We start from the raw sequence: 23,784 nt of genomic DNA, 5'->3' as shown, positions 1-23,784 counted from the left end.
CACCGAAAGGATTTTTAATTTTGGCCGTATAATGACTCCTGACCAGGTGATCCCTTAGATTCCTGCTACGTCTAGCAGTCATCAAGGGAACAGGTGAAATTTCTTTCTGTAATACCGGGTCAGTCATCAATACCGGCCAATGTTTGTTAAGAATCTGTCTGATTGAATGCCAACGGCAATTAAAGGTAGAGATAAATCTGGTTTTAAGATTGGTATCTTTATCTTTTCTAGTTGCAACAAGAAGTTTCTCTCTCGGGGTGCTCTTTGCTCTATAGTAGCCATGTCCAATCATTTTCTTACTATAGCACCTATCTAAAAATCTCTCCTTCAGATCCTGGGCCTGTGATTCGAACCTGTCTACAGTGGAGCAAGTACGCTTTATTCTTAAGTATTGACCGATGGGAATTGCTTTCTTTGTTGAATGTGTATGTGAAGATGCCGCATGCAACACAGAATTGACTGACGTCTCTTTCCGAAAGATGTCAGTTTGAATGGTACCATCTAGATCTACGGAGATTGAGATATCTAGGAAGTCTATCACTCTCTTTTCAATTCTATGAGTAAGTTTAATGTTGTAAGGATTCTGATTCAGTCCACCAATGAATCTTTCAAAATCCAACTTGGATCCATTCCAAAAAATCAAGAGATCGTCTATGTACCGGAGCCAGCACTGCACATGGTCGGCGGCACACGCACCGTCACAATGCACAACCTCCCTCTCTCAAAATCCGAGAAAAAGGTTGGCATACGACGGCGCGCATGCCGCACCCATGGCAGTGCCGCGCTCCTGCAAATAGAAACGATCTCTGAAAGTAAAAAAATTATGTCTTAAAACAAAATCCAACAACTCCAAAATTAACTCAATTAAAAGATGGTCCAAATTACTCATTTCAAGAAAAAAACGCGCAGCCTTAATTCCATCATCATGGCCAATAGATGTGTAGAGGGACTCTACGTCTGCGGTCACCAGCCATACATCAGGTTCCAACGTAATGCCATCTATCCTCACCAGGACGTCCGAAGAGTCCCTGACATAGGAGGGTAGAGTTTCTACAAGTGGCTTCAGGTAAAAATCAATAAATCTACACACCGGATCACATAGCCCCCCTATGCCAGAGACTATCGGACGTCCGGGTGGGTCCACAGGATCTTTGTGAATTTTAGGGAGCAAGTATAATGTTTGAATTTTAGGACATCTAACTATTAATCCATCCAAGATTTTTTTGGGGATAATACCCATTTCGAAGGCCTGCTGTAAGATACCATGTAATTCATCAGTAAATTCCCGTAGTGGACTGTTAGGGAGCTTTGAGTAATTATCCTTATTTCTTAGTTGTCTGTATACTTCATGTTCGTACAGATCAACTGGCCAGATCACCACATTCCCTCCCTTGTCAGGGAGGGACATGTGGAGGGAATGTGGTGATCTGGCCAGTTGATCTGTACGAACATGAAGTATACAGACTACTAAGAAATAAGGATAATTACTCAAAGCTCCCTAACAGTCCACTACGGGAATTTACTGATGAATTACATGGTATCTTACAGCAGGCCTTCGAAATGGGTATTATCCCCAAAAAAATCTTGGATGGATTAATAGTTAGATGTCCTAAAATTCCAACATTATACTTGCTCCCTAAAATTCACAAAGATCCCGTGGACCCACCCGGACGTCCGATAGTCTCTGGCATAGGGGGGCTATGTGATCCGGTGTGTAGATTTATTGATTTTTACCTGAAGCCACTTGTAGAAACTCTACCCTCCTATGTCAGGGACTCTTCGGACGTCCTGGTGAGGATAGATGGCATTACGTTGGAACCTGATGTATGGCTGGTGACCGCAGACGTAGAGTCCCTCTACACATCTATTGGCCATGATGATGGAATTAAGGCTGCGCGTTTTTTTCTTGAAATGAGTAATTTGGACCATCTTTTAATTGAGTTAATTTTGGAGTTGTTGGATTTTGTTTTAAGACATAATTTTTTTACTTTCAGAGATCGTTTCTATTTGCAGGAGCGCGGCACTGCCATGGGTGCGGCATGCGCGCCGTCGTATGCCAACCTTTTTCTCGGATTTTGGGAGAGGGAGGTTGTGCATTGTGACGGTGCGTGTGCCGCCGACCATGTGCAGTGCTGGCTCCGGTACATAGACGATCTCTTGATTTTTTGGAATGGATCCAAGTTGGATTTTGAAAGATTCATTGGTGGACTGAATCAGAATCCTTACAACATTAAACTTACTCATAGAATTGAAAAGAGAGTGATAGACTTCCTAGATATCTCAATCTCCGTAGATCTAGATGGTACCATTCAAACTGACATCTTTCGGAGAGAGACGTCAGTCAATTCTGTGTTGCATGCGGCATCTTCACATACACATTCAACAAAGAAAGCAATTCCCATCGGTCAATACTTAAGAATAAAGCGTACTTACTCCACTGTAGACAGGTTCGAATCACAGGCCCAGGATCTGAAGGAGAGATTTTTAGATAGGGGCTATAGTAAGAAAATGATTGGACATGGCTACTATAGAGCAAAGAGCACCCCGAGAGAGAAACTTCTTGTTGCAACTAGAAAAGATAAAGATACCAATCTTAAAACCAGATTTATCTCTACCTTTAATTGCCGTTGGCATTCAATCAGACAGATTCTTAACAAACATTGGCCGGTATTGATGACTGACCCGGTATTACAGAAAGAAATTTCACCTGTTCCCTTGATGACTGCTAGACGTAGCAGGAATCTAAGGGATCACCTGGTCAGGAGTCATTATACGGCCAAAATTAAAAATCCTTTCGGTGCCGGCAAACAGAGATGTGGATGCTTTCCGTGCGGAGATTGTTTGGCATGTAAGAGGGGGAATATAATTAGAGGCAATTCCTTTTCCTCAGTAGATGGAACTCGTTCCTTTGTGGTCACCAGCTATATCTCTTGTAGTACAACGTATGTCATATACCATGCCGTCTGTCCCTGCAACAAGGCTTACGTTGGATTGACATCACGTGAGCTGCGTATCAGGACCAGAGAACACGTGCGTGACATCATTGCGGCAGAAGAAGTGGATGACCTATCATTGCTGAAAACAATACCGAAACATTTTAAATTATATCATCAGTCTGATCCGAGAGGATTTAGGGTCAGGGGAATTGATAGGATCCACTGTGGCATTAGAGGAGGAAATATTAAACAGATTTTGGCCCAAACGGAATCCAAGTGGATTGTCGAATTGGGCACTATGTCCCCTGATGGACTCAACGAAAAAATTAGTTTTGTACCATTTTTGTAATCCCTGTTTTTTAACTTTTTCTATGTGTGTTTTTAATTTTTCTTCTTTGTTTATTCATTTGTAGTAGTAGGATCATCTCTTGCTTGAATGTGAGGTTTTGGTGATTGATCTTCATCTTAAAGAAGAATTATTTGTGACTTTCCCCCTCCCCCCTCGCCTATTTTCTACATCTTGGAGAGTCTGTTTTCTTTCGGACCTTTTATACATAGATGATGAATATGGCCCGGTTGAATACATGAGAAGAAGGACCGCATATTGAGAGCAGGAATATAGAGGAAAACAACAAATAAACGAAATAATGTTCATATTTATGGTGATTTATTATTTATGTTTGTGTATTTACATGTGGTAATTGAATTGTATATGTTCACTATTGTTTTATTGTTATTGTTTTTGTGTATATTAATATTAATTGTATGTTCTACATAGATGAAACATGGGATATGTCATAGGTGTAGTATTTAATATCACATATGGATTCTTAGAGGAGGAGGTCCATAGTTATTATATGGTCCTCTCTTTAGGGATCTCCTGGGGATTGAGTCATTATTTATTTACCGTTTCGGGTTTTCCTGAAACGGTTAATCTGTATTTACATGTTGTATAATGTGGTATGTTTTTATGCACTATTGCTCATGGCACATACATATTCTTTACGAATGTTTATTTTGTATTATAGTTTATTTTGAGTTTGTTCTTATTATGCGGATGATGAGAGAATATATATTGATATCCTTCTTGTACCATTTCTGTATACGGACTGGGTTCTGGGGTAGAATAGGGCAGGAGGGGGCTTTTCTTTGTGTGCTACTTACAGCTGGCCTTAGTATTCTGGGTAAATCCTGCTCGGTGCGGTATAGATAGATGGACAATTTTCTTCTTCCGCTTTCGAGGGTATTGGGAGACGGCGTTATACTATGGACTCCTTAAGAATGGCGCCGCTATGCGCAGGCGCACTTTCTTTTTCGCACAGGGCACACAAACATGGCATCTTCCTTAAGGGCTCCTTGAATATGGCGCCGGTATGCGCATGCGCAGTCGCTCGCCTCTTTTTCCTGTGTCACCGAAGGTCTCAATCCACTTCCGGTGCGCGCAATGTGACGTCAGAGAGGGATTTCCTCTAGCGCGCGCCAGAAATGAGTACCGGAGTTGATGCAGCTGGGAATCTGGCGGCAGCGTCTCGGCATGCGAGTATCCTACTGGCTGGTGTTACTATTCAAGGAGTATTTAATGAGGTAAGGTGGGGGCAGGAACACACTCCCCTTGAAAAAGCACGGGCGAAACGCGCGTCGGGGCGTTCCGGGGCAGCGGTGCACTGACTATGGGTAAGCATGAATCCACTCATTCTATATATTGAATTCTCATCATCCGGGAATAATAGACGCTGAAATTACCTTAAAGGATGTTTTTTTGGGGATCTTATATTTAAATGAGAGTAATACCAATATAGATTTCAATGTATCTTAATGCTTAGCATTACATGGTTGGATGCGGTATTTCCGCTGCTCATGGAATTTCTGACTGATTCTCTTTTGATAAAACTCACATGGTGTTATGTATATTTTTTTAAAAATTTGTTTTCAATAAACTTTATTGATTTTACTGTATTGTGATATAGTGGTCTGTGGGTACTTGGTACTCATTTTGTTGGTAACCTATCCACCACAGTATCTACACCAGGACAGTCCGAAGACTCAACCTGCCCTGAAGAGAAACGAGGATGGAAACCAGAATTGCAGAAAAACGGCGAAACCAAAGTAGCCGAGCTGGCCCGATTATTAAGGGCGAACTCAGCCAACGGCAAAAAGGACACCCAATCATCCTTATCAGCAGAAACAAAGCATCTCAGATATGTTTCCAAAGTTTGATTAGTTCGTTCGGTTTGGCCATTTGTCTGAGAATGGAAAGCCGAGGAAAAAGACAAATCAATGCCCATCCTTGCACAAAAGGATCGCCAAAACCTCGAAACAAACTGGGAACCTCTGTCAGAAATGATGTTCTCCAGGATACCATGTAAACGAACCACATGCTGGAAAAATAATGGCACCAAATCAGAGGAGGAAGGCAATTTAGACAAAGGTACCAAATGGACCATCTTAGAAAAGCGATCACAAACCACCCAAATGACCGACATCTTTTGAGAGACGGGGAGATCCGAAATAAAATCCATAGAAATATGCGTCCAGGGCCTCTTCGGGACCGGCAAGGGCAAAAGCAACCCACTGGCACGAGAACAGCAGGGCTTAGTCCGAGCACAAGTCCCACAGGACTGCACAAAAGAACGCACATCCCGTGGATCTAGCCACCAAATCTCTGGTACCAAAGATTCCAGGATGCCCAGCCAACACTGAACAATGAATCTCAGAGATAACTCTACTAGTCCATCTATCACGGACAAACAGTTTCTCCGCTGGGCAACGGTCAGGTCTATCAGCCTGAAATTTTTGCAGCACCCGCCGCAAATCAGGGGAGATGGCAGACAAAATTACCCCCTCTTTGAGAATACCCGCCGGCTCAGGAACACCCGGAGAGTCAGGCACAAAACTCCTTGACAGGGCATCAGCCTTCACATTCTTAGAGCCCGGAAGGTACGAAACCACAAAATCAAAACGGGAGAAAAATAACGAACATCAAGCCTGTCTCGAATTCAACTGTTTGGCAGACTCAAGATAAGTCAAATTCTTGTGATCTGTCAAGACCACCACGCGATGCTTGGCTCCTTCAAGCCAATGATGCCACTCCTCAAATGCCCACTTCATGGCCAACAACTCACGATTACCAACATCATAATTACGCTCAGCAGGCGAAAACTTTCTAGAAAAGAAAGCACATGGCTTCATCACCGAGCCATCAGAACTTCTTTGCGACAAAACAGCCCCTGCTCCAATCTCAGAAGCATCAACCTCAACCTGAAACGGGAGCGAAACATCTGGCTGGCACAACACAGGGGCAAAAGAAAAATGACGCTTCAACTCCTGAAAAGCCTCTACAGCTGCAGAAGACCAATTGACCACATCAGCACCCTTCTTGGTCAAATCAGTCAACGGTTTAGCAACAGTGGAAAAATTAGCGATGAAGCGCCGATAAAAATTAGCAAAGCCCAAGAACTTTTGCAGGCTCTTCACAGATGTCGGCTGAGTCCAATCGTAAATGGCCTGGACTTTAACAGGGTCCATCTCGATAGTAGAAGGGGAAAAAATGAACCCCAAAAATGAAACCTTCTGAACTCCAAAGAGACACTTTGACCCCTTCACAAACAAGGAATTCGCACAAAGGACCTGGAACACCGTTCTGACCTGCTTCACATGAGGCTCCCAATCATCCGAAAAGACCAAAATATCATCCAAATACACAATCAGGAATTTATCCAGGTACTCTCGGAAGATGTCATGCATAAAGGACTTAAATACTGATGGAGCATTGGAAAGCCCGAATGGCATAACCAGGTACTCAAAATGGCCCTCGGGCGTATTAAATGCTGTTTTCCATTCATCGCCTTGTTTAATACGCACAAGATTATACGCCCCTCGAAGATCTATCTTGGTGAACCAACTAGCCCCTTTAATACGAGCAAACAAATCAGACAGCAACGGCAAAGGATACTGAAATTTGACTTATTTTATTAAGAAGGCGGTAATCAATACAAGGTCTCAAAGAACCATCCTTCTTGGCCACAAAAAAAGAACCCTGCTCCTAACGGTGATGACGACGGGCGAATATGGCCTTTCTCCAAGGATTCCTTTATATAACTCCACATAGCGGCATGTTCTGGCACAGATAAATTGAACAATCGGCCCTTAGGAAACTTACTACCAGGAATCAAATTAATTGCACAATCGCAATCCCTATGAGGAGGTAGGGCACTGGCTTTGGGCTCATCAAATACATCCCGATAATCCGACAAAAACTCTGGAACTTCAGAAGGAGTGGAAGACGAAATAGACAAAAATGGAATATCACCATGTACCCCCTGGCAACCCCAGCTGGACACAGACATAGATTTCCAGTCCAATACTGGATTATGAACCTGTAGCCATGGCAACCCCAAAACGACCACATCATGCAGATTATGCAACACCAGAAAGCGGATATCCTCCTGATGTGCAGGAGCCATGCACATGGTCAATTGGGTCCAGTACTGAGGCTTATTCTTGGCCAAAGGCGTAGCATCAATTCCTCTCAATGGAATAGGATACTGCAAGGGCTCCAAGAAAAAACCACAGCGCCTAGCATACTCCAAGTCCATCAAATTCAGGGCAGCGCCTGAATCCACAAATGCCATAACAGAATAGGATGACAAAGAGCAGATCAGAGTAACGGACAATAGAAATTTAGACTGTACCGTACCAATGGTGGCAGACCTAGCGAAACGCTTAGTGCGCATAGGACAATTGGAGATAGCATGAGTGGAATCACCACAGTAAAAACATAGCCCATTCCGACGTCTGTGTTCTTGCCGTTCAGCTCTGGTCAAAGTCCTATCACATTGCATAGGCTCAGGCCCATGCTCAGATAGTACCGCCAAATGGTGCACAGCTTTACGCTCACGCAAGCGTCGATCAATCTGAATGGCAAAAGACATAGACTCATTCAGACCAGCAGGCATGGGAAATCCCACCATGACATCCTTAAGGGCTTCAGAGAGACCCTTTCTGAAGATTGCTGCCAGGGCACATTCATTCCACTGAGTGAGCACAGACCACTTTCTAAACTTCTGACAATATATCTCCGCTTCATCCTGACCCTGACACAGAGCCAGCAAGATTTTCTCTGCCTGATCCACTGAATTAGGTTCGTCATAAGCAATCCAAGCGCCAGGAAAAACGCATCAACATCACGCAATGCCGGATCTCCTGGCGCAAGGGAAAATGCCCAGTCTTGAGGGTCACCACGTAACAAAGAAATAATGATCTTTACTTGTTGAACAGGGTCACCTGAGGAGCAAGGTTTCAAGGCAAGAAACAATTTACAATTATTTTTGAAATTCAAGAACTTAGATCTATCACCAAAAAACAAATCAGGAATTGGAATCCTAGGCTCTGACATCGGATTCTGAACCACAAAATCTTGAATGTTTTGTACCCTTGTAGTGAGATTATCCATCCAAGAGGACAGACCTTGAATGTCCATGTTTACACCTGTGTCCTGAACCACCCAGAGGTAAAGGGTAAAAGAGAGACAAAACACACTGCAAAGAAAAAAAAATGGTCTCAGAACTTCTCTTATCCCTCTATTGAGATGCATTAGTACTTTGGGCCACCTGTACTGTTATGACCTGGTGGTCAGGACAATAATGGACCTGGTGGTTAAGAGCACACTGAATGATCTGATAGTTACTGATAATAAAGGACGAGCTCTGGGACGTGGGAACTCTGCTGACCGCAATCCCTAATCCTATCAAAACACACTAGAAATAGCCGTGGATTGCTCCTAACGCTCCCTATGCAACTCGGCACCGCCTAAGGAACTAGCTAGCCCTGAAGATAGAAAAATAAAGCCTACCTTGCCTCAGAGACATTCCCCAAAGGAAAAGGCAGCCCCCCACATATAATGACTGTGAGTAAAGATGAAAATACAAACACAGAGATGAAATAGATTTAGCAAAGTGAGGCCCGACTTACTGAACAGACCGAGGATAGGAAAGGTTGCTTTGCGGTCAGCACAAAAACCTACAAAAAGACCACGCAAAGGGCGCAAAAAGACCCTCCGCACCGACTCACGGTGCGGAGGCGCTCCCTCTGCGTCCCAGAGCTTCCAGCAAGCAAGACAACAATAAAAATAGCAAGCTGGACAGAAAAATAGCAAACCAAAGAAATACAAGCAGGAACTTAGCTTCTGCTGGGAAGACAGGTCACAAGAACGATCCAGGAGTGAACTAGACCAATACTGGAACATTGACAGGTGGCATGGAGCAAAGATCTAAGTGGAGTTAAATAGAGCAGCCAGCTAACGAATTAACCTCGTCACCTGTGGAAGGAAACTCAGAAACACCCACCAGAGGAAGTCCATGGACAGAACCAGCCGAAGTACCATTCATGACCACAGGAGGGAGCCCGACAACAGAATTCACAACAGTGATCCCTTTGGACCTGCAGTTTATAAAGGATCTGATGTCAAAGGATTCTCCTGTAATATTATTTTTAAGAGTCTTGGTTTGGGAAATATATTTACAGGCTACGCATCCACTACATCTATGGCATCCTCTAATGGTTGATTGTAACCAATTTCTGTCATCCTGTGCTGTGTAGTAGCTATGTACAAGCCTATCCCTAAGCAAACTGCCTTTTTTGTAAGTAGTTGAAGGAGCTGATTTCACAATGCCACCAATATCTTCATCCATCTGTAAGATGGGACAATGTGTCTGTAATATATTATTTACTTCGTAGGTTCTGTTGGAATATATAGTAATAAATCTACAAGTGTTGTCTCTACCAGTGTTTTTTGGTGTGGCATTCAAAAGACTTCAACGATCCTTTTCACGAGTTTCTGTGTAGGCTTTAGTGAGAATTTTTTTTTTCGGTAGCCCCTCTCCACAAACTTGTCACCCAACTCTGCAACCTGTACCTCAAAATAAGCGTCATTGGAGCAATTGCTTCGCAGTCGCATGAACTGCCCTTTAGGGATTACGGTACTTTCTTCAGTGGTACAAGGTGATTACTCTCCCACCTTAATAGTGAATTTGTGGCAGTTGCTTTCCTATGGGTTTGAGTCATCAATTTCTCATTGATTTTATTTTGGATCAGTAAGTCCAAAAAGGGAAGTTTGTCCACACCAATTTCAAATGTGAAATGTAAATTGAGATTGTTTATATTCAGTTTACCCACAAACTCTTTAAACTGTGCCGAATCCCCTCTCAAGATAACTAGAATATCGTCTATGAAATGAGTCCACATTGTGACATTCTCACTGCCCTCCACAGGGATGTCTCCAAAGACCACATTTGCCCACCAGCCCAGGAAAAGATTGGCGTATGATGGGGCACAGGGTCTCCCCATCGCAGTACCCCTGAGCTGGTGGAAATACTTCCTGTCAAAGGTAAAGACACTCCTGGATAAGCAGAACACCAAGGCTATGTGCACACGTCGCAGATTTCCTGCAGAACTGCAGCTTTTTTTCCATGCAGAAGCGCTGCAGTTCCGCAAGTGATTTACAGTACAATGTAAATAAATGGCAAAAAAAAAAGCTGTGCTAATGGTGCGGAAAAATCTGCACATAAAGCGCAGCAGATTCAAAAAAGGACAATGTCAATTCTTGTGCAGAACTGCTGCGTTTCTGCACCTCTTCCATAATAGAAAACTGCAGGGGTAAAAAAAGAAAATAATCCGCACAAAAATCTGCAATGTGTGCACATACTAAAAAAAGGCGTAGATTCTGACCTGCGTTTTCTGCCAAGAAATTCAGAATCTGCACAGAAAATTCCAAACTCAAATCTGCAATGTGTGCACATAGCCTAAGAATGAAGTAATTGTGATTTTGAAATTAGCGACCTCTACTATGGAGAAAGAATTCCACGGCCAGCAAACCCTTATCATGTGGAATGGATGAGTATAATGACTTGACATCAGTGCTAGCTAGCATCATGTCCGAGTCCAGAGTCAGGCCCCCTATTTTTCTCAAGAGGTCACTGGTGTCACATATAAATGAATTGAGTCCCGTGACAAAGGGTTTGAGAATATGATCGAGACAGATACTTAGGTTCTGAGTAAGACTGTCCACACCTGAAACAATAGGATGCCCCTTTAAGGGGTTCAAGCCTTTGAGAATCTTTGGTAGGCTTTAAAAGGTCGACACAATAGGAAATATAGGGCAAATGAAATCATGATCTTGCTTGCTGATGACACGGTTATCCAGGCCCTCCTTGGCCAGTCTCCCCAGCTCCAGCATGAAATCACTTTGTGGATTTACTTACAAAATATTATAGCACTCCCTATCCTGTATTATCTTGCTGCACATACTGTGATAGTCTGCTGTGTTCATAATCACCACATTGCCCCCCTTATCAGATTGTTTAATGGTAATTGTGTAGTCCTTCTCTAACGTGCAGAGTGCAGTCATTTCAGATTTTGTCATATTAAATTTATCTCTCAGATCTTTTCATTCAAGATCCCTACGTTCCTCCATCACCAGTCTAAAAAAAACATCAATCGGACTCAGATCAGTCTGATGTGGGGGCAATTTTTTTACTCTTGTTCTTAAGATCCGTAAATGGACCAAGCAATTCAAGGCTGAATCAGCCTTTTAAAAGTTGTTTTATTATTTTTCCAGTGATTGCTAACTTAATAGTAATTCTCAAGTCATAGAGTCCACTTGGTTCCATCTTTTCATCCCAGACAGCAAAAATGGTCCATAAGAAAAAAATGGTAATTTTATGAAAAACCTTAAGATACTTAAGTTACTTAAAAAGAACAGATTAAAAAATATGTATACATCCAATGGGCTGGAAAGTTGAAACCATCTGGTTTGTGTGACTTGAGAAGTGTTACTTCAGGAATAGAGAACTGCAGCAGAAGTGTTGTTCCCAGAACACAGGAGAGCAGGAGTGTGAAGAATATTGGAAACATAATTCCATGACAATCATCTGTATACTATTGGGCATGGAATTATAAAAAATCCTGCAGTACATGCTGTAGTAACATGACACCTGGCCAGTTTCAGACTAAAGGATTCACATCCCCACCTAGCTAGCTGGTATGCAACCTTCTACAGGAAGAACCCCTGTGGATCCAAGCCATACCTAAGTCCTTTGTTCAGCCATCTAGGAATTCATAAAGGTGTCCTAGCTGTACATCATATATATTTCTGAGATCCCCAGACCAGGGTAAGCGCCTATCTGTGTCTCGAGTCATTCTAACACGCACAGGAAGGGAGATACATAGAACAGCAACAAGCAGCTTGGTAGCAAAATTGTGTTTAGTCTCTATGAGTTGCAGGGGCCTGGTCAAAACCGCTGCCTTAGGACCACCCAGAAAGGCATTTTGATCCTTCTTAGGTTTTGGAAGATTTATCTTCAAACCTCCAGGGTAGGGGATTTAGGTTCAGCCCCGAGGGCAGGAGGTGAGTGACCCAGTGGGTTAAATGCTTGTGTGAAGCATTTCCAATTGCTTTTTCTCTGGGAGGTCGCAACAACACATCGAGTGAGGACAATTCACACACAGAGGGGTCGACAAGCCTCCCATGTGGAAGCCGTTCCCTGCAAACCAGGCTTTTCATCTAACTGACAACTGACTATGTTCAGCTTATAACCTTGGTCCTCCCACTATTGTATTTGCATATCTGACCATTATATATGTATAACCATTATGTATATATAGTGTATTGTCTAGTGTGCCATTAAGGCTATTAAATATATAATTTTTTAACCTTGGGCTGCTCTTTTATCTCGATCCACGAATCCACACGTCCGTTTCTCGGCCTAATCTCACATGCTACTGGGGTGGGTTTCTGGCTCAATATAACCCTGTTAATGGACCAGGCATATATTGAACGAGGAATTGGTGGAAGACCTGCCGGGCTGATAAGGTTCTGTTTCACTGGGGTTAGTGAAAGTGGCTTCTCAGCCTGTTAGGGTTGTGGGTGAGTGTGGTGCCACATCAGTGACTGTGGTGGCCACATCCTCTCACTCTCCGTACCTCGCTGCGCCCATGTGGACGGGGAGTGGAGGGTCTGTGTAAAGCTGTGCCAAGCTGACCTTATCTGTCGCTAGGGGGTGTGGAAAGTCACGTTGTTGTAAGTGGGGAGATCTTACCACGTGATCCTGCTGACATAATATTGATGTCAGAGCCGGTGTTGAGGTGTGGCTCCTTCACGTTTCGTCACCAGGAGCATAGCTTTCACCTGAGTTATTAATAAGGAAATAAATACCACCAATAGCTTTCTAATGTGTCGTTATGTCTGCTCTCCATTTTGGGGGGGAATTTTTTTCTATGCTTCTAGAGGAGAGTAAGCAATTTGGTACGTGATCACAAGTATGCAAATCACATATGAGTGATCACGTGGCAATCGAGATTGTCGAAAAGCAGAATCCTAACAGTGAGTATATATTACACACTGGTGATATTCTGTATATTCGTCCCTTAAAAGTTTTCTATGGGTCGTGGAATATCATATTTATGGCCAGTGAAAAGTTCTATATCCATTTCCTAACACAAATTCAGAATCCCCTAAGCTTCTTAACTTCACTGCCTGAAACAAATTTCAGTTCAATTGAACGCAAAAGAAAACCAAACCAGAACACATAGGAATGCTGCCATAACGAATATGAAGGATCAGATGTTAAAAAAGGAAATCTAGAAAAACTCATGTTAATGAGAAAAATTACAAGAATTTAAGTTTTTTTTAAATACAGTGTAAATATTATTAAAACCAGGGAATTTCCTCAAGGTTAGACAGTGTGTAATAAATGTAATTCCCTATGTTTGGAGGCTTAATATATATTATCTGATTCTCTCCAATATTATTGAACACTGGAACTGGAATATTGAAGCAATAAAAATAGATTAATTCTCTTGGAGAATTTGTATCAGTATTATGTGGGCACATACAAACGCCTGTTCTAATGTATTGTACTGGCACCATCTACTGTCTAGTTAACAAGCTGGGTTCAGTTTAGCTCCTGTTTAAGCAGTGTATAGAAGACAAGTGACTGCTTTAATATCTCAGAATTGTTTATAAGTTCTGGAATGTAAGACTAAATCTTGAAGAGCTCAGATGTTTACAATAAAGAACCGCCAAGAAAAGGAAACCAGACAGTATTTCTTACAATTACAAGGCACTTCATAACGAGAATAGAGTCATTAATAAGTGTAGATGATAGCATAACATCTGGCTTGTATGTTTACTGAATGTTGTAAATGATTTTATTAAACTTGTTATTATATGTTAGAAATATTTTTTTTCTCTCAGTAATTCGGTAGACCTTAACCAGCACCTATGTATATTACCCGTACTTTTTATGACTCCTCTAGAACAGTCACATTCTGACAATGGATCGCTCAAATGGTTTTAGTTTTGCCAGGAAACTGATTAAAAAAAAAAAAAAGTACAGAAAAAAACACATAAAGCACTGATTACGGTATATTGCACACTGACATATTTCTATCTATCTGACACGTGGTCATGGGCAGCATGCAGACATACAGATATCACACGCATTACCCACGGACATATGGATGTCACACGAACATACCGCCACATGAATGGCACACGGATCACATCGGTACTGTTTTTTGGGGAGAATCCAACAAACTGTATGGGATCAAAATATGATTTGCTGAAGAAAAGCACATACAGTGGGTACAATGGGTACAGAAAGTATTCAGACGCCTTTAAATTTTTCACTCTTCACTGTTTCATTGCATCCATTTGGTAAATTTAAAAAATTCATTTTTTTCTCATTAATGTAATCTTGACAGAAAAAAACAGAAATGTAGAAATTTTTGCAAATTTAAAAAAAAGAAAAACTGAAATATCACATGGTCATACTTTCCGTACCCGCTGCATGCTGAACTCTGGAGAGGGAGAAGAAAGAGAACAGAATGGATATGTACTGGAGTAGTGGTTCCCAACATTTGTTACCTTGAGAGCCATATTCAACTCTGAGAGAGGGTCGCAAAGGACATTCAGAGCCTCCCCAGTAGTGACATCCAGCTGCTACCTTCCTCCCGCCTCATAGAACTCCCCAATTCCAGTATAATGTCAAACAAAGCTTCCTAATAGAAATCACTCAGAAGCAATAAACAGTGGAATATAAAAGTTTGGGCGCCCCTAGTCAAAATTGCTAACATTGTGAACAGTTAAGCAAGTTGAAGGTGAAATGATCTCTAAAAGGCTTAAAGTTAAAGATGACACATTGCCTTTTTATTTTAGGCAAAAAATAAATCATCTTCTACATTTTAAAAGTTACATAAAGGAAAATGGGCTGATGCGCAAGTTTAGGCACCCTGCATGATTAGTACCTAGTAGAACCCTCTTTTGCAAGTATCACGGCTTGTAAACACTTTTTGTAGCAAAGAGTCTTTCAATTATTGTTTGAGGGATTTTCATCCAGTCTTCCTTAGAAAATTCTTCCAGTTCTGTGAGATTCCTGGGTCGTTTTGTATGCACTGCTATTTTGAGGTCCAGATACAAATTTTCAATGATGTTCAGATCAGGAGACTGTGAGGGTCATTGTAAAACCTTCATGTTGCGCCTTTTGAGGTATTCTATTGTGGATTTTGACATGTGATTAGGATCATTATCCATTTGTACAAGCCATCCTCTTTTCAACTTCACCTTTTTTTTTTTACAGATGTGTTATGTTTGCATCAAGAATGTGTTAAAATTTCATTGAATCAATTCTTCCCTCTACCTGTGAAATGTTCCCCGTGCCATTGGCTGCAACATATATGAGGAAAAAACTCCGGCACACTACAAAGTCCAAAAGAAATTCTTATAATTTATTTCTCGGCAATTTTCAGCAATATATGACACAAAATAGGATTTCCAAAAACGGAGAGACGTTCTGTACACTTTACTTGGACATATACAATTTCTTTCTCAACGTTTCGGCTTAAAAAGCCTTTCTCAAGAGATTAGATGTCCTTCTGAAATATACATAAGAATAAGTATACCGCAATTTAACAACAAAAAATCACAGTAAAAAAGGAACTAGAGAGAGCATTACATCATGTCCCCCTTATATAGTATAACATGATATAATATGAAAAACAAGATGTCATCTGGCAAATATGTGGATGAATATTACAGATCATAAGAGGCTTTTTAACATAGAATGGAAATAATCCACCTATAGAAATGACGGCACCCTCAGAAAAGCCACCATATGCGTAAAAAATGGACACCATGGTCCGAAAAAGAAACCAGACTAAATTCCAATATGTGGAAATGTTTTTATATGCTGCCATATATGTTCCACCTGGAGGTGTAGATAGATCAGCGCATATATGAAAGATGCCAATATACCACCACCGTGTGTGCATATAAGAAAGAAGCCATACTTGCGGGTACAGGGAACTGGGCAAGGAAACCCACTGTAAAGAGATATGAGGAAAAATATATAGCATGTAAAAAGAAAGAGAGCGAGCGGTGTCTCATCCGCAGACAAGTAACAGGGAGTGTGCAAAGATAAATACCTTTGTGTGAAGTCATAGGTGAGCGTCGCATTCAATGCAGAGGGCCGGGGAGCTGTGATCGCTGTACGGGAATCGTGTGTGTGAGAGGACTGGCGTGCGGCTGCAACATAACCCCAAAGCATGATTGATCCACCCCCATGGTTGTTTAGATGTTTTTTTTCCTGAAATGCTGTGCCCTTTTTTCTCCACATGTACCTTTGATCATTGTGACCAAAGAGTTCTACTTTAACCTCTATTTTTGGATTTGTTTCCAGAATGCATCAGGCTTGTTTAGATGTTTTTTTTTTGCATACTTGTGTTGAAGATGCAGGAGAGGTTTTCTTCTGATGACTCTTTCATGAAGGCCATATTTTTGCAGGAGTCCCTGAACAGTAGAACATTGTACCACAACTCCAGAGTCTCCTAAATCGTTCTGAAGGTCTTTTGCAGTCAAGCTGGGATTCTGATTTGTCTCTCTAGTAATCCTATGAGCAGCTCTCAGAAATTTTCCTTAATCTTCCAGACCTTATTTTGACCTTTACTGTTCCTGTTAGCTACCGTTTCTTAACTACATTTCAAACTGAGGGAAGGGTAACTTGAAAACACTTTGCTATTTTTTATAGCTTTCTCATTTTCAGAGTGCTAAGCAGATGCTTACAAGAATCCATGGCTGCTATTTTTTGGCACAAGGTTAGAGTAGGCTAGAGTAGGCTAGGTTAGAGAAATGTGCATCAGGCACTCCCACCAAAATACCACATCCAGCTTCAAGCAACCTATCTGTCAGTATCATCCTGTCTCCAGGTTAACAAACAGTATTTATGTCTCCAACCCTAAGTTCTCACAATGTGGTTAGTGGTTGGAAATTTGCTACATTGGGGTCTTAAGTTTAATTCTAACCCAGGGCAAGATATCCTGTGAGTATGTATATTCTTCCTGTGTTTGCCTGGGTTCCCCCATGTACTCCTGTTTCCTCCCACTCTGAACAAATATGTTTATAGATTACTAGACTTTCCGTGAAATTTTTTATAATCTACATATGTTGGAGATTGGAAAATCAGATGTGAACCCTATTGTTGACTGCAAAGGAATAGTGCTCCCCAAGAGGCTTTCTTCTTTTTGTATCATATCTCACCCCCATTGATTTTAATTAGGAACATTCCAGAAAAAAACACATTCTTAGCAATTCTATGCAATTCAGTGAAGCAGCTCTAGGATTTTTTTTGGGTAGAATATTTTCTGTCTACATTTCCACTGTTCCTATGTGCACTGTTGTTACGCATGACGTTTGTACATTATGTGTTGACTTCATGTTGAAAGTGAAAATAAATGTTGAGGGAACATTTAGTATGTAGATAACATCTATAAACCTTGACATTTGTTTTTGTATGTCTGTGTTTAAGTACGTAAAGATTAAATTAAAGATTTTTGTATCGAATGGACTTCCATGGCTCCACTTGTTTTAACCAGGTGCTTCCTTTTTAATTCCTACCTCTGATATTCCTAGCTGCTCAAAGTAGTCTCAAAAGAGTATACAGACATTACAGCATGGGATCACAGCTGATTCTTTCTGTGAAGTAAAACTTTTACTGTTTATTTTAAACATGTTTTACCTCACATAAAAAAGCATCTGTGATCTCGTGCTGTCCGGTCTGTATCCTCTTTTTCCCTTTCTCCCCTGTCCTGGAGATGTGGTATGATCACACCATGTTCCTGTATGCTCAGACACGGCCATTACACAGTACACAGCAGGGGCACATTTATAAGATTATCTCAGCACAGGGACATTTTATTTAAACATCTAATTGTGCAAATTACTATTATTCCAAGATCTATTCATTAAAATGCAGATTATTCGTGGGACAGTACTTTATTAACCCCTTTCTGCCATTAGACGTACTATTGCGTCCATGTGGGGTGGGCTTTACTTCCCAAGGACGCAATAGTACGTCATATGCGATCGGCAGCGCTCACGGGGGGAGCGCCGCCGATCGCGGCCGGGTGTCAGCTGTTTATCGCAGCTGACATCCGGCACTATGTGCCAGGAGCGGTCACGGACCGCCCCCGGCACATTAACCCCCGGCACACCGCGATCAAAGATGATCGCGATGTGCCGGCGGTACAGGGAAGCACCGCGCAGGGAGGGGGCTCCCTGCGGGCTTCCCTGAGCCCCCCGCAGCAACGCGATGTGATCGCGTTGCTGCGAGGGTCTCACCTCCCTCCCTGCTCCCTCCAGCCCCGGATCCAAGATGGCCGCGGATCCGGGTCCTGCAGGGAGGGAGGTGGCTTCACAGAGCCTGCTCAGAGCAGGCACTGTGAAGGCTGCAGCGCTGCATGTCAGATCAGTGATCTGACAGAGTGCTGTGCAAACTGTCAGATCACTGATCTGTGATGTCCCCCCCCTGGGACAAAGTAAAAAAGTAAAAAAAAAAATTTCAAATGTGTAAAAAAAAATAAAAAAAAATATTCCAAAATAATGAAAAAAAAAATAAAAATATTATTCCCATAAATACATTTCTTTATCTAAATAATAAAAAAAAAAACAATAAAAGTACACATATTTAGTATCGCCGCGTCCGTAACGGCCCGACCTATAAAACTGGCCCACTAGTTAACCCCTTCAGTAAACACCGTAAGAAAAAAAAAAAAAAACGAGGCAAAAAACAACGCTTTATTATCATACCGCCGAACAAAAAGTGGAATAACACGCGATCAAAAAGACAGATATAACTAACCATGGTACCGCTGAAAACGTCATCTTGTCCCGCAAAAAACGAGCCACCATACAGCATCATCAGCAAAAAAATAAAAAAGTTATAGTCCTGAGAATAAAGCGATGCAAAAATAATTATTTTTTCTATAAAATAGTTTTTATCGTATAAAAGCGCCAAAACATAAAAAAATGATATAAATGAGGTGTCGCTGTAATCGTACTGACCCGAAGAATAAAACTGCTTCATCAATTTTACCAAACGCGGAACGGTATAAACGCCTCCCCCAAAAGAAATTCATGAATAGCTGGTTTTTGGTCATTCTGCCTCACAAAAATCGGAATAAAAAGCGATCAAAAAATGTCACGTGCCCGAAAATGTTACCAATAAAAACATCAACTCGTCCCACAAAAAACAAGACCTCACATGACTCTGTGGACCAAAATATAGAAAAATTATAGCTCTCAAAATGTGGTAACGCAAAAAATATTTTTTGCAATAAAAAGCGTCTTTCAGTGTGTGACGGCTGCCAATCATAAAAATCCGCTAAAAAACCCGCTATAAAAGTAAATCAAACCCCCCTTCATCACCCCCTTAGTTAGGCAAAAATTAAAAAAATGTATTTATTTCCATTTTCCCATTAGGGCTAGGGTTAGAGTTAGGGCTAGGGTTAGGGCTAGGGTTAGGGCTAGGGTTAGGGTTAGGGCTAGGGTTAGGGCTAGGGTTAGGGCTAGGGTTAGGGCTAGGGCTAGGGTTAGGGCTAGGGTTAGGGTTAGGGCTAGGGTTAGGGCTAGGGTTAGGGTTAGGGTTAGGGCTAGGGTTAGGGCTAGGGCTAGGGTTAGGATTAGGGCTAGGGTTAGGGCTAGGGCTACAGTTTGGGTTGGGGCTAAAGTTACAGTTAGGGTTTAGATTACATTTACGGTTGGGAATAGGGTTGGGATTAGGGTTAGGGGTGTGTCAGGGTTAGAGGTGTGGTTAGGGTTACTGTTGGGATTAGGGTTAGGGATGTGTTTGGATTAGGGTTTCAGTTATAATTGGGGGGGTTTCCACTGTTTAGGCACATCAGGCGCTCTCCAAACACGACATGGCGTCCGATCTCAATTCCAGCCAATTCTGCGTTGAAAAAGTAAAACAGTGCTTCTTCCCTTCCGAGCTCTCCCGTGTGCCCAAACAGGGGTTTACCCCAACATATGGGGTATCAGCGTACTCAGGACAAATTGGACAACAACTTTTGGGGTCCAATTTCTCCTGCTACCCTTGGGAAAATACAAAACTCGGGGCTAAAACATATTTTTTGTGGGAAAAAAAAAGATTTTTTATTTTCACGGCTCTGCGTTATAAACTGTAGTGAAACACTTGGGGGTTCAAAGTTCTCACAACACATCTAGATTAGTTCCCTGGGGGGTCTAGTTTCCAATATGGGGTCACTTGTGGGGGGTTTCTACTGTTTAGGTACATTAGGGGTTCTGCAAACGCAATGTGACGTCTGCAGACCATTCCATCTAAGTCTGCATTCCAAATGGCGCTCCTTCCCTTCCGAGCTCTGCCATGCGCTCAAACGTTGGTTTCCCCCAACATACGGGGTATCAGCGTACTCAGGACAAATTGGACAACAACTTTTGGGGTTGAATTTCTCCTCTTACCCTCGGGAAAATACAAAACTGGGGGCTAAAAAATAATTTTGGGGGGAAAGATTTTTTTTTTTAATTTTCACGGCTCTGCGTTACAAACTGTAGTGAAACACTTGGGGGTTCAAAGCTATCACAACACATCTAGATGAGTTCCTTAGGGGGTCTAGTTTCCAAAATGGTGTCACTTGTGGGAGGTTTCTACTGTTTAGGTACATTAGGGGCTCTGCAAATGCAATGTGACACCTGCAGACCATTCCATCTAAGTCCTCATTCCAAATGGAGCTCCTTCCCTTCCGAGCCCTCCCATGCGCCCAAACAGTAATTCCCCCCCACATATGGGGTATCAGCGCACTCAGGACAAATTGGACAACAAATTGTGGGGTTGAATTTCTCCTGTTACCCTCGGGAAAATACAAAACTGGGGGCTAAAAAATAATTTTTGTGGGAAAAAATTTTTGTTTTATTTTTACAGCTCTCCATTATAAACTTCTGTGAAGCCCTTGGTGGGTCAAAGCGCTCAGCACACATCTAGATAAGTTCCTAAGGGGGTCTACTTTCCAAAATGGTGTCACTTGTGGGGGTTTCTACTGTTTAGGTACATTAGGGGCTCTGCAAACGCAATGTGACACCTGCAGACCATTCCATCTAAGTCTGCATTCAAATGGCACTCCTTCCCTTCTGAGCCCTCCCATGTGCCCAAACAGTGGTTCCCCCCACATATGGTGTATCATCGCACTCAGGACAAATTGGGCAACAAATTTTGGGGTCCAATTTCTCCTGTTACCCTCAGGAAAATACAAAACTGGGGGCTAAAAAAATAATTTTTGTGGGAAAAAAATGTTGTTTTATTTTTACGGCTCTGCATTATAAACTTCTGTGAAGCACTTGGTGGGTCAAAGTGCTCACCACACCTCTAGATAAGTTCCTTAGGGGGTCTACTTTCCAAAATGGTGTCATTTGTGGGGGGTTTCAATGTTTAGGCACATCAGTGGCTCTTCAAACGCAACATGGCGTCCCATCTCAATTCCTGTCAATTTTGCTTTGAAAAGTCAAACGGCGCTCCTTCCCTTCCGAGCTCTCCCATCCACCCAAACAGTGGTTTACCCCCACATATGGGGTATCAGCGTACTCAGGACAAATTGTACAACAACTTTTGGCGTCCAATTTCTTCTCTTACCCTTGGGAAAATAAAAAATTGGGGGCAAAAAGATAATTTTTGTGAAAAAATATGATTTTTTATTTTTACGGTTCTACATTATAAACTTCTGTGAAGCACTTGGTGGGTCAAAGTGCTCACCACACCTCTAGATAAGTTCCTTAGGGGGTCTACTTTCCAAAATGGTGTCACTTGTGGGGGGTTTCAATGTTTAGCCACATCAGGGGCTCTCCAAACGAAACATGGCGTCCCATCTCAATTCCAGTCAATTTTGCATTGAAAAGTCAAATGGCACTCCTTCGCTTCCGAGCTCTGCCATGCGCCCAAACAGTGGTTTACCCCCACATGTGGGGTATTGGCATACTCAGGACAAATTGTACAACAATGTTTGGGGTCCATTTTCTCCTGTTACCCTTGGTAAAATAAAACAAATTGGAGCTGAATTAAATTTTTTATGAAAAAAAGTTAAATGTTCATTTTTATTTAAACATTCAAAAAATTCTTGTGAAGCACCAGAAGGGTTAATAAACTTCTTGAATATGGTTTTGAGCACCTTGAGGGGTGTAGTTTTTAGAATGGTGTCACACTTGGGTATTTTCTATCATATAGACCCCTCAAAATGACTTCAAATGAGATGTGGTCCCTAAAATAAAATGGTGTTGTAGAAATGAGAAATTGCTGGTCAACTTTTAACCCTTATAACTCCCTAACAAAAAAAAATTTTGGTTCCAAAATTGTGCTGATGTAAAGTAGACATGTGGGAAATGTTACTTATTAAGTATTTTGTGTGACATATCTCTGTGATTTAATTGCATAAAAATTCAAAGTTGGAAAATTGCGAAATTTTCATAATTTTCGCCAAATTTCCGTTTTTTTCACAAATAAACGCAGGTACTATCAAATAATTTTTACCATTGTCATGAAGTACAATATGTCACGAGAAAACAATGTCAGAATCACCAGGATCCATTGAAGCGTTCCAGAGTTATAACCTCATAAAGGGACAGTGGTCAGAATTGTAAAAATTGGCCCGGTCATTAACGTGCAAACCACCCTTGGGGGTAAAGGGGTTAATTGGACAACCCCTTTAATTAATTGTGTCTGTAGCTACACATTGTATACTCTTCTAGAACTATATTCTTTCACATCAATAAACTTATGGTAATCTATTCCCAAGCCAACCACTTACGATCCCATTAAGTATTGTATGTGCTGTGGTGCTTAATGTCTAAAGCAGTTCCTGGATTTGTATATGATGGATTCAGTGAGATAAGTCGTGTTTAATTTTTGCTATGCCCTCATTTAGCAGGTAGCTTTATATTCCGTGTTTGGTTTCAAGTGTTCTGACCTTTCACATGTCTTCCAGGTGACATTCAGATAGGAATGGTGGATAAGAAAGGGCAGTTAGAGGTTGAAGTAATAAGAGCTCGAGGTCTCATACAAAAGCCAGGCTCTAAATCCACACCAGGTAAGAATAAGTAACATTTTTATATTGCCTATTATTGCCTCCATATTGACTAAACTACCGATGCTCCAGTTCTGTCACTCCAGTGTATGCCAGTGCACATGCTCCTAGCCATTGAAGCATCATGTGAAACCAGGGTCATAGCTATAGTTGGTGCAGAGGATGCACACAAGCCTTGTGTCTCTCCTCCAGACTCCTATGCCACATTTTAAGACCCCAGTTTTATAACAGACGTTTGGAAGGTGGGGTACTTTTCTTTAAATTATGCATTGGAGCCCAAAAGTGTCCAACTATGCCTCTGCTTTCTGACCCTTCTTGGTTCCGAAGGCAAAACTGTAAGTAATACATTGTAAAAATTTCTGAAATGAGAAACACAAATCCTTCCTGTGGGACTCAACCCTGAATTTGGGGAAAAAAAACACATAAAATG

The 23,784-nt window shown here is 41.7% G+C and overlaps 1 protein-coding gene across 36 annotated transcripts in view; it reads left to right on the top strand.

The window, feature by feature from the left end:
* Positions 1 to 23,784, top strand: part of RIMS1 (regulating synaptic membrane exocytosis 1) — a 540,636-nt gene that overhangs the window by 509,804 nt on the left and 7,048 nt on the right. For all 36 annotated transcript variants that reach the window (XM_069726596.1, XM_069726604.1, XM_069726589.1 and 33 more), the window contains one exon: positions 23,256 to 23,357. In XM_069726596.1, coding sequence (XP_069582697.1) covers positions 23,256 to 23,357 — 102 coding nt within the window. The remainder of the gene's footprint in view (positions 1 to 23,255; positions 23,358 to 23,784) is intronic.

This window comes from Ranitomeya imitator, chromosome 5 (assembly GCF_032444005.1).
Source record: "Ranitomeya imitator isolate aRanImi1 chromosome 5, aRanImi1.pri, whole genome shotgun sequence".
Taxonomy (NCBI): domain Eukaryota; kingdom Metazoa; phylum Chordata; class Amphibia; order Anura; family Dendrobatidae; genus Ranitomeya; species Ranitomeya imitator.
Note: the sequence above shows the minus strand (reverse complement) of the source record. Positions and strands in the feature narration are given on the sequence as shown.